At 38.3% G+C, this 12,146-nt stretch overlaps 1 protein-coding gene across 1 annotated transcript in view; it reads left to right on the top strand.

The window, feature by feature from the left end:
* The window catches only part of LOC307103647 (guanylate-binding protein 6-like), a 28,102-nt gene extending 22,245 nt beyond the window's left edge, over positions 1 to 5,857 (top strand). Inside the window, exons 9-11 of the mRNA XM_079778093.1 lie at positions 910 to 1,012; positions 1,734 to 1,927; positions 5,418 to 5,857. Coding sequence (XP_079634219.1) covers positions 910 to 1,012; positions 1,734 to 1,927; positions 5,418 to 5,645 — 525 coding nt within the window. The 3' untranslated portion in view covers positions 5,646 to 5,857. The remainder of the gene's footprint in view (positions 1 to 909; positions 1,013 to 1,733; positions 1,928 to 5,417) is intronic.
* Positions 5,858 to 12,146: the final 6,289 nt, after the last annotated feature.

Below are 12,146 nucleotides of genomic sequence, written 5' to 3'. Positions count from 1 at the left end.
CAGATTAAAGTCAAGAGGGTCTCCTGGAAATTGGTCACAGCACCAGTTGTGGGTCATATCGGGGCATGTGCTATCATGACTGTTTTAGCATTAAAGGCCCATTAATTGGTCTTTCTTCCTGATTAGAATCACAATGTCCATTCTCACAAATGAATATGGATTTCTGAAATCCATAAAAGACAGAAGAGAAATAATCATTTTCCATCAAACAATATGACATTCAGTGTGTTAAAGGCAAACAATTTATAAGTTAAGGTCAGAGTTTTTGTATTCAAGACTGATCAAAAGAGAAAAACAAGTCAATCATATACACAATTGCATACAGAGTTAAAATACTTATGAATCTGAGATAGTTGGCTGTATAGGTGGTGGTAACAAGTAATGATATTAAAATAATAATGATAATAATGCAGTTAATATTTATTGAACTCTTATTGTTAAGACATAATATTGAGTTCTTTCCCTAGAATTTTAATTTTATCCTTCAAGTAGCATTAAGAGGCATCTATACATTTTGTGAGCATTTTACACATCTGAATGGAGAGGCACAGATGGGTTAAAATGACTTGCTTAAAGGTACAGCCAGCAAGTGGCAGAGGAGAACAGCAACACTAATTGGAGACAACATTTCTCCCTGGAAGGTAAATAAACAAAAGCACCAGAGCCAGTGGTTTTGTAGCACTGAACATGGTTCTCCCTGGCTGGAATGTAGAGTGAATAGAAGAATGTAGCACTAGGAGAGAGACTTCAGGGGGGTATGAAGAGCTTCTGTTCTCTAATGAGATTGGAAACTGCGTGGACACATGATGCAGTTTTAATCAGGAAGGAAAAATAACATGGACATAGTTATTTTGAGGCCTATTCTTCCCAGTGAACATCAAAGTTCTTTGTTCCTTCTTGTCTCCTCAGGCAAATGAGGTTCTCCAGAGGTTCCTGCAGTCACAGGCAGCAATAGAGAATTCCATCCTGCAGGCAGACAAAGCGCTCACAGATGGGGAGAAGGCCATGGCAGGTAAGGGGCTGGACTGGGCTCACCATGGATTGCAGGTACCTGCAGTGTCCTTTGACAGCTGTGAGAATAAAACCTGCTGAAACAAGGAGCTTTCTCTCCTTCTGTGGAACATAACTCTCTAACTATGAAAATACCAGGGCACCTCAGCCAGCCAGGACCTTTCCCATAACACTCTGAAATGTGCTCTTGATAGTGTGGCAAGGGAGCAATTCAGAGTATTCCACCTCCCCTTCCAGTTTGGTTTGTTCTCAGAGCTCAGGAGGGTAGATGCTGGAAGCAAAGATCAACAGTAATTAATATAAATGCAAGAGGTCCAGTCAGAAGACTGAATAGGGCTTTGATATTCAGAAGGCTGAATATCTGCATATTATTAACTGCTGCTGACTGAATGGCTGAAGGCAACCACCCTAACCTGATAGTCTTTTGCTGTTTACTAAACATTACCTTTGATATGCATGTTTGCATTCCTAAAAGGCAATTGTGTATTCTAGTAAATAAAAAGAAGATGGGTGCAGAGTTTCAGTGGAGCTTAGTCACTTGAACTAACTTCACATCTGGCTTCCCCTATAATTTCCAAATTTATATTTCTTGTCTTGAGTATTAATTTGTGCATCAGCCCTTTCTCCAAGCCTTTGAACCCAGGCCATGCGGGCTGTGGCTTCACAGGTAGAGATTAGTCCTCACATAATTTTCTTCCCTCTCTCAAACCTCCCTGGGGCAGTGGAGCGGGCCAAGAAGGAGGCAGCTGAGAAGGAACAGGAGCTGCTGAGACAGAAACTACAGGAGCAGCAGCAGGAGATGGAGGCACAGAAGAGGAGCCTTGAGGAAAATATATTACAACTGAAGGAGAAGCTGGAAAGGGACAGAGAGAATATATTAAGAGAGCAGAATATGATGTTGGAGCATAAATTGAAGGTAAAACCTGCCATGGTCATTGTCCTGGTAGCTCAGGTGGGATGGAGAAGGTTATAGCAAGACCATGGAGGAAAAACCATTGCCATTTACTACTTGTAATTTGCTAAAACCTTGAATCTTCCCCTTGCCCCCTTTCTTTGTAAGAAAAAAAAAATATATATATATATAGTTTTTGTCTTTTTAAAAAAATCTTTATTGTTGAGATTATCACACATGTCCCTCTTTTTCCCCCCATAGCTCCCCTCCACCCAGTTCCCACCCCACCCCTGGCCCTCACCACCCTGTTGTCTGTGTCCTTCAGTACTGCATACATGCAAATAAAATCTTTGTCTAATCTCTTACCGCAACCCTCCAAACCCCCTTTTCTCTGACTATCATCAGTCTGTTCCATTTACATGCCCCTGATTCTTTTCCAATCACCAGTTTATTTTGTTCATCAGATTTTTTATTCATTTGATTTTTAGATTCACTTGTTGATAGATATGTATTTGTTGTCACTTTGTTGTTCATATTTTTTATCTTTACCTTTTTCTTCTTCCTGTTCTTAAAGAATACCTTTCAATATTTCATATAATACTGGTTTGGTGGTGGTGAACTCCTTTAGCTTTTTCTTGTCTGTGAATCTCTTTATATGACTTTCAATTATAAATGATAGTTTTGCTGGTAGAGTATTCTTGGTTGTACGTTCTTTCTATTCATCATTTTGAATATTTCTTGCCACTCCCTTCTGGCCTGCATAGTTTCTGTTGAGAAATCAGCTGACAGTTGTATGGGCACTTTCTTGTGGGTAACTAACTGTTTTTCTCTTGCTGCTTTTAAGATTTTCTCATTGTCTTTTGCCCTTGGCATTTTAATTATGATGTGTCCTGGTGTGGTCCTCTTTGGATTCCTCTTGTTTGGGGTTCTGTGCACTTCCTGGACTTGTAAGTCTATTTCTTTCACCAAGTTGGGGAAGTTTTCTGTCATTATTTCTTCAAATAGGTGTTCAATATCCTGCTCTCTCTCTTCTTCTGGCACCCCTATAATTTGGATGTTGGTATGCTTGAAGTTGTCCTAGAGGCTTCTTATGCTATCTTCATATTTTTGGATTCTTTTTTCTTTTTGCTCTTCTGGTTGGGTGTTTTTTTCTTCCACATATTTCAAATCATTGACTTTGTTCTTGGGATCCTCTAGTCTACTATTGAATCACTGTATGTTATTCTTTATTTCAGTCAGTGTATGCTTAATTTCTGACTGGTCCTTTTCCATTTTTTTGGGCATTCTTACTAAGATCCTTGAAGGTCCTTGGAGGTTTCTGGAAAATTCTTGAGTAACCTTATAACTGTGTTTTGAACTCTATATCCAGTAGTTTGCTTTCTTCCATTTCTTTCATTTGTGAGTTGTTTCTTTGTCTCCACATTTTGGCTGTTTCCCTTTGTTTGTTTCTATGTATTGGGTAGCTGTTAAGTCTCCTTTAATTGATAGAGTGGCCAAGTGTAGTAGGTGTCCTATAAGGCCCAGTGGCTCAGCCTCCTCAATCATCTGAGGTGGACACTCTTGGTGCACCCCATTTGTGGGTTGTGTATACAGTCTTGTTGTAGATGAGCCTTGATTGCTGTTGGTATCACTAGGAGGAACTGACCTCCAGGCCAATTGGCTGTTGGGACCAGCTACAACTACAGTGGGAGAGCTGCTGTGCAGGACTTGCTTTAGTGGGGCTTTGGTGGTCACTGTGTCTGCCTCTTGAGTGTGTCACTTATGGATGTGAAGTGTTGTAATCTGGTATGGTCTCACGCTGACCACTGGGTACACTGGCTCTTAGATCTCCAAGGAGGTGCACAGAGAGATCTGCAGATTCCTCCTGGAAGTGCCCAGATGAGGCCCAGCTGTGAAGCAAGGCAGGCTGATGCTGATGCTGACCTTGGGCCTTTTATTGATAGCTTTGGGGCTCCCTGACCCAGCTGCAGCTTGTTTGACAGGTTTTAGGCTGAGAAAGGACAGGCCATTCATATGCAAAAGCCGCTGCTCACAGCTTGGGTGGGGTTGTAAATTGGGTAGGGCGGGTCTTGAGGAATCTCCAGGGTGGAGCAAACAGCAATGACTGCTAGTCATCCCTGCACTGGGAGGTCCCAGCCTGGGAATAACACCTGCTGCGAGCACCTAGATGTGAAAGAAAGCTGCTCCCCTGTTCCTGCCCGAAAACCAGACAGCCCAGTTTCTCCCCGTATGTGTTTGGGTCCCCCAGAGCCTCGCCCAGCACTTGAGTGCAGAGCAAGCAGGAGCTTATAAATTCAGTTCACCTGGTGCTGGCCTTTTAAGAGGAGCAGCTGGCTCTCTAGCAGCATGTGTGTCACTCAGCCCCAATACACACTTGTTTTTACAGTCTGTAGTTCTTACTGCCCATAGGGACTTCTTTCCCCAGCTCTGGAACCCTGGGCTGGGTGGGGCTGGGACTCCTTGGTCCTCCAGGAGGCCTCTGCAGAGGCAATCTCCCTCCTGATTAAAAGAGCGGCACAGGACCAGCCTGTTCTGTGCCTCCACACTTTCTACCAGTCTCAATGTGCTTTCCTTTTTACCTCACTATTTGTAGTACTTCCACTCAGCCAGCTTTCCCAGGATTCTGGATGATAGTTGTTTGGTATTTCAGTTGTAATTTTGATGTTGTTGTGGGAGGCAGCAAATACAGGCATTTACCTATGCTGCCATCTTGATTCTTCCTGAAAAATATCTTTGACATCTATTCTGTGCATACACTCTGGAGTGGTCAGGAAAAGCATCTCACTTCTGAATACTTGGACAATATAAATAGGTTCTGAGGTGTTATTTTGCATTATTTTAAAATGACTTATTTGGCCTGAATAAACAGCTATTTGAAACACATGTATTTATTATGACCAACAACTGGTTTGCTTTACCAAGATCATTGCCTATTATCAGGAACCCTATGACCACCCAAAGACTCTAGGGTAGATCTATGCTGACAATAAACTATCAGAAATGTCCAGATTAAAAATACAGGGATATGACAGCTTCAAACTTGCTGTGCTGTTCCCAGGTATGGAAAGTCTACCCAAGTAATCATATGGCAAAGGAGGAATTTCTTATTGGCTATCTGTATGTGTTTATAATAGGGTTCTAGCGCAATTTATAATTTCCCATTATTTCTACATTTGGTTGGCCATATTATTCCAAGTGGGACTGAGAATTGGTGCCAGCAAACCAAGGTTACTTCTCAACTGATACTGTGACTGGCACACATTACATTTGTCTTCAGGGCAGGCTTAGCTTCCTAGCAAAACCCTATAGATATGAGAATATTTGTAAGACTGTAAACTATGTTTTCTTTCAATGTTTAGGTCCAAGACAGGATTATTCCTTGTTGCAAAATTATCCTTGATTGTGTAAGAGAGAACAATTTTAAGAGTGAAAGGAAAGGGTTCTTAAATATAAAATGAAATTCTTAAACAACATGGGTATTTAAAATGTTTTATTTCCATTCTCACTTTTTTAGGTTCAAGAAGATTTGCTTAGAGAAGGATTTAAAAAGAAATCTGAAGAGTTGAATGCAGAGATCAATCATTTGAGAAATATAATTGATACTACTCAAAATGATAATTCTTCCTGGATTGAAAAAGCCATAAATAGAATTGTCCCTGAGATCTTTTCAATAGTGTGTGCTCCTGGTAAAGTTATTGGTAATATTGTGAGAGGCATTGGCTCACTGTTTAAAAAGAAATAATTCTCCTTTGAAAGAAATTATAAAATGTGGATATATGCTATGGCTTGTTTTTAGTGTATATTCTTTTCAATTTCATTCATCAAAGTCTTAAACAAAAATAGTGCCTACTAAAGGATATCAGTGCCTAGCCCTCATTTGATAGAATTAATGCTCCTATGCTTTGATATAGCATGTTTACTTTATGAAATATGCATGTTTAAATAAATATACTTACAAACAATTCATCGTCTAATTGCTTTAAATGACAAAAGATTGGAAACTACTAAAATATTCATCTACATAAATTAGTAATATAATTTAACATGTGCACATGCTGGAATATTATGCAGCCAGTAAATAGAGAATTCAGCTCTATTTTTATAAATATACAAGAATGTTTAAAATACATTGTAAAGTGAAAAAAAGGAGGTACACAAGAAGTGTATAATGTCTTTACTGGAAAAAATGTAATTACTGTGTGTAATCATAGGTATGTGTACACATTGAATACCTATGGGAGCCCTCAAAGAAGTAATATCAGTTCCTACTCCGAAGAAGTGTAAACAGGGTAAACATGTCACATGCTTTTCATTATATACTCTTTCTTTTGATTCCTATAAAAATCATAAATAAATAAATAACAAAGAAATGTAAAGTACAATACAAATAATGATAATAACAAGAAAATGTAAAAAATGGCTATTAGATCATGAAAGTTCTCACTGCTTCTAGAAATGAAACCAGCCTTCAAAAGTAGGGATTTCAACTTAAGCCAAAGTATACAAAGTATAAAATTTGCATCCTCATCTTGTTTCCTTTTAGGCCTGGTTCTCAATCCATTATATTTGCTTCAAAACTAAGACATACACTTTCCTGTCTCACTTGGAAATCTCAGCTAGAGTAACTTCTACTTCTTATCCTGAATTGTACTTCCAAGTTATTAGAATCAAATTACCAAACATAAGAACATGCTCTGGTGAGAGAGAAAAGTGCAGTGGTGGCCTCTATGCTCTAAGCAAGAGCCAAAGATAGATGTGCTACTGCAGAACTGGATGGCCTGCTGGTGTTGGGGATGATAAACCTTGTCACATGGAGGCCAGGTTTTGGCATGTAAATGCCATCAGTATCATGGTTTGCCTTAGCTCAGGCTGCTAGAAAAAGTTACCATATATTGTGTGTCTTAGAAAGCAAGTATTTCTTTCTTCTAGTTTTGGAGGCTGTTAGTTTGAGATCAGTGTGCCAGCATTGGGGGTTCTTGGTCTGAATTCTCTTCTTGATTTGCAGAGGGCTGCTTTCTTGTTGTGTCTTCACATGGTGGAAAGGGTTGGGAAGAGCTCCCATGATTTTTATAATTAGGGTAGTCAAACAATAGTGCAAGAGAGAGAGTGTAAGTTAGTGAAATATAATTGTCAACCTAGATGTATGGTGGCAAAAATTAACTTTCAAAAATGAGTGCAAAATTTATATTTGGAGGAGAATTTTTCTTGAAAAAGTCTGAAAATGTTCTAAATATTTTACTTTAGACAAAAATAAATATAGCCTAAATATAATGTCTGCACTATAAAAGTGATTGCAGATCCAAAACTGTAATAGATATGTGAAACAATAAATATTGATTGTGTAAAAAATCATAATAATGTACTCTGGGATTAAAAAAGAGCAGATAAAATGAACATAAAATAATTCCCAAAGAGTCTGGATATAAATTATAAGGTCCTTGAATTGTTTTGAGGAGACTAAGGTGAGTAATTTTGGGTTTCATGATTTAAGACTAAAGATTGCCATTTATAATGCAATCAAAGAACAGAGAAAGTTTTCAATTTCTATATTAAGAGATATAAAAATGATTTTCATACATCTCAGTAAGTAAAAAAAAAAACATGAAAAATTTCAAGTAAAGTTAGAAAATAGTTTGAAAACATGATGATACACTTAGAGAACCCTATACCCAACAATAGTAGAATATGCTTTTTTTTTTTTGAGCATACTAAGAAACGTCACATGAATTGTACCTGTACCAAACCATAAAGCAGGATTAGTTGTCTTATGTCAGATTCTCTAAAAGCAGAGACCTGGTGGCAGGTTCTTGTTCATGTGATTTATTGAGGGCGTGCTTTCAATAGAAGGCGTGTAAGAGAAGTGGGAGTGGGCAAGAAAATAGAAATGAAAAGAGGCTATGGTTGCAGGCAAAAAATGACCTCAAGCTGATCCACTGGGATCTCTGTAGCACACATAGCATGAGAGTTTGCCCCTCCTTGAAGCAAAGTGCTAGACATTTGTACCCCATCAGGCACTGTCTGGGGGCCATTCATCTTGAGCAGAGCAGCTACCATGCTGTTAAGGGAAATTCTCCAAAGAAAAGACCAGCTGTGAGCTTTTTAGCAATGAACATGCACAGGAATAGAAGGATGGATGCAATGCCTTGTAAGATCATCTAACTGAGGCACTAGCAGCAAACAGTACCCGTATAAAGAATAATATTTGCATACTTACCTTGTGCCATGGTCTATGTATGCCACACTTACTACCACTGGTGGGGGTCCTGTCATCTAGGCAGCCAGTTACCTAGATTTAGAATCCCTTTACAGAAACTTATTTTTCAGACTTCTTTGGGTACAATCTACTGCTGGTTGAATTCCCTAGAAAGTAAATTCTATGACTGAAATTTGTATGTAAAATTTTTCTATGGAACACTACTGGAAAGAACACTTATGAAAGGATGTGGAAGGAAATGGGACTGGCAAGGAAGGGAAGGTTAGTCACAGTCTTAACAATTGCTTCACCCATTTCAATGGAGAATTCTGGTCATTAGTAGTTCTTCTCTTTTCCCCAGTTTTTAAGAGATTGGTCATGGAATGATGAACACCCTTAGAAAAGTCAAGACTTTGGGGAAGATGACTATTCAGAAGGAAGCTGAAAATTGAGTTACATGTATTTGTAGGAGAGGATATAGTTTAGAACCAAGGAATCTTAGAAGGTTAGGGGACATGGGAGAGGTGGACAGTGGTGAGAACGATGGATCTGTATACTTCATTGAGGTTCAAGAGCATTCATGTAGGGTTGTAGAAGGGCTCACAATACTAAAAAGAAAGTGATGGGCAAATAATTGAATTTTTAATGGCAAGTTTCATAAGTGCAAATGTTATTCTTAATTCCAAAATTTGACCCTGTGTTGTACTTAGGATTCAACAAACAAATAAACAAGACAAAACAAAAAAAAACCCAGAACCAATAGGATGTGTATACATATAGAAAGAAATTTATTGAAAGGAATTGGCTCAAATAATTATGGAGGTTATCAAGTCCAAAACCTGCAAGGTGGGCCAGCAAGCCCAGGAGAGCTGATGTTCCAATTCTAGTCTGAAGGCCAGGAAGAGCCAAAGTTGCAGATGAAGTTCAAAGTCTACTGGAGATTTTAGTACACAGGTACCTATTATTTACAAATAAATGCATCATTGCAACTCCCACCCAGATAAAAATATAAAGCATTGCTTGAATCCCAGTAATGTTTCTACTTCTGGTTACCCTTGATTAGCTAATACTCTGACTTCTACACCAAGCAAAGTTTAGTCTGTCTTAACTTCATATAACACAACTTCATATACTCTTTTCTGAGTTCTTTGCTCAATGTTTTGTTTGTGACAGTCATCCTCGTTGCACACAAAAGTTCATTCTCTACATTGCTCCACAAAACATTTCTCAACTTTAGCACTCTTGATATTTTGGGCTGGAAATATATATATATATATATATATATATATATATATATATATATATATATATATATTCTGCGGGAGCTGTCTTGGGCATTGTAGGATATTTAACAGGCAGCACTGGCCTCTAAACACAAGATGCCACAGCACCTGTACTTCTAAACAACCTGTCTGTGACAACAAAATATGTTTCCAGTCATTACTAAATATCAACTGGGGCCAAATCAGCACTTTTAGGAGCTATTGATCTGGAATCATTAAAACTGTCTCTATTCAGTTACATCCCAATCTCATAATAGATATGCCGGAGTCTAAACAGACATAATGGCTGAGAATGTATGGAAGAAGGGACCACTTAACAATGCCTGAGGAAGATGTCTTTTTTTAATCTCAAAATATGCTTAACTTGCCTGACTCTCTGTGGAGAATCTAAAAGCAGCATGATCCAAACCACTGACTCACTTATACTTTATCTGGTCTCAGTTTTGTTATTGTGGCTTTATTAATGAGTAAGGAAGTATGTGCTACTTTATTAAAATTTTAGTGTTTTTTTTGTTAATCCTCACTTGAGGTTATATTTTTCTATTGATTTTTAGGGAGAATGGAAGAGAGAGGGAAAGACAGAAAGAAACATTGATGTGAGAGAAACACATTGATTGGTTGCCTCCTTCCTGCATGAGCCCTGACCAGGGTCCGAGCCAGGGAGGAGCCTGCAACCCAGTGAATGCCCTTAACTGAAAACGAATTCAGACCCTTTGGTCTGCAGGCCAACGTTCTATTCACTGAGCTAAACTGCCAAGGGTGTTTTTTAATTTTTATTTAGAATGATTGTATGTAAATAATTTAATTCAGAATAAAATCCAAACCCTCAATGTTAACACAAAACAAATTTTAGCACAACCTCTAAAGTTCCTCGATTTTACATAATACATTTCTTATTTAGAGACAGTGTCTTTGAATGACAGAACAATAAAAGGCAAACCTAACACAGGTGATGATGGTGATGATAATGATAATGATGATTGTGATAACAAGGATGATAGAAACAAATATAGTATTAACAAGAGCTCACTTTTATCAGTTCATGTTTTCTGTATTATTGATGAATTTTCATATTTTTGCAAGGTTACAATGAAGAAAAAAACTCAAATATAATCCTGGATGACATCAAATGTGTACCTTTAAACGTGACTGCATTTAATCACTCAGTGCATATGTACTGACCATTGACCATCGGGGAAGGCATTGGGAAGGCATTGAGGAGTCTATGATCAGCACAGCAGACATAGTCCCTGTGCTCATGCATTATTTTTATATCAGAAAGAAGACATTAAAACAAGTTATACAAGCAAATGTAATATTTGAATTCCTAAGAGGCATTGTAAAGGAATCATACAGAGGGCTATGAGTAAGTGTAGAAAGGAAACTGAATTTGGATAATTTAGTCAGCAATCCTTCATTGGAAAAATGAAGTTTAAGATAAACTTTCAGTGAACACAATTAGGAAAAATGTGAGGGAAAAGAGTTTCAGACAGAGGAGAGTTTGTGTACAAAAGTCCTGTTTGGTGATGTGTTGGGTGTGTTTGGTATCTGAAGCTGAGACAGGGAGGAGTCAGAATATGAAGGATCTTGCAGCCATAGTATGGAGAATGCAAGCTTTTAATGCTTTAAGACTTTGTGTAGAAAAATGTGACAAGACAATTTGTTTTAATAAACTCATTTTCACTACTGTGTAAATATGAACCAGGACCGCCAAAACCGATTATTCCTGGCCATGCATTCAGACCTAAAAATAGGCCAACTGGCAGCTTCTTAAAATTACCAGCCTGTTTGTTAAAGATTTAAAATACTAAAAACAAATGAAGAAATAATACATACATACATACATAATGAAGTGCCATACATTTGCTCTGGAAAATGACAAAGAGAGTTGCTGGAACTCTTAAATACAATTATTTTTCTCTTTCTCCTCTACATTTTTACCCCTTTATTGTCATTCTCCCTGCCCCACCTTTAGTAAAATATAATTGACATATATGTAGCATTGTATGAGTATACGGTGAACAGTAATTAGGTTTTAAAACGTTGTAATCTAAAGGTTTTCCAGCCAGAAAAAGCAATCTTGTAGGTCAATTAAGGTCACTGGGAATGGCATTGATTGGAAACATAATTCAGATGAAACTGAAAGCAGGAAAGAGCGGATTTTATCACAGGTTCATTTCCAAAAACTCAGCTGCCTATCTGTAGGAACAATCCTTGAGACTGATTTTGACAATCTAAAATCCATTGCAGAAGACACAGAAAATGTCAGTGGAATAAGTGGAAGTTCATAGATATGCTCCCAGGACACAACTGGACTTACAACTAAAATACAGAAACACACACACACACACACACACACACACACACACACAAAAAAAAAATCCACAAAAAACAAAAAAAACTGACACTGAATAATCACCTGAAGACTGGCTGGAGAGAAGTCTGATAACGAAGGATGGAAAGTGGAGCCCGTATAGAGACTGATAGGAAGGTTGGAGGCATGAAAGAGCTGGCCAAGTTCCCACAGACAGAAGCTGAAGTTCCAGACAGATATCTCAGCTGTGGAGGTTTGCCACTGAGAACCCTGGGGTCAATTTTTCAAGCTGGACCCCCCCCAGCAGAGAGCACCAGAACTGAGAAAGCTGTCCATATAACCTCTTGCTGTGAAAAACAGCAAGGTTACTGTCTGCCAGGGAGAGTATGCTGGAAATGCTCGCACCCTACACAACATTTTGAGTGCAGCCACTCACGTTGGGCTCTGGCAGAC

This window comes from Cnephaeus nilssonii (genome assembly GCF_951640355.1).
Source record: "Cnephaeus nilssonii genome assembly, chromosome: 7".
Taxonomy (NCBI): domain Eukaryota; kingdom Metazoa; phylum Chordata; class Mammalia; order Chiroptera; family Vespertilionidae; genus Cnephaeus; species Cnephaeus nilssonii.
Note: the sequence above shows the minus strand (reverse complement) of the source record. Positions and strands in the feature narration are given on the sequence as shown.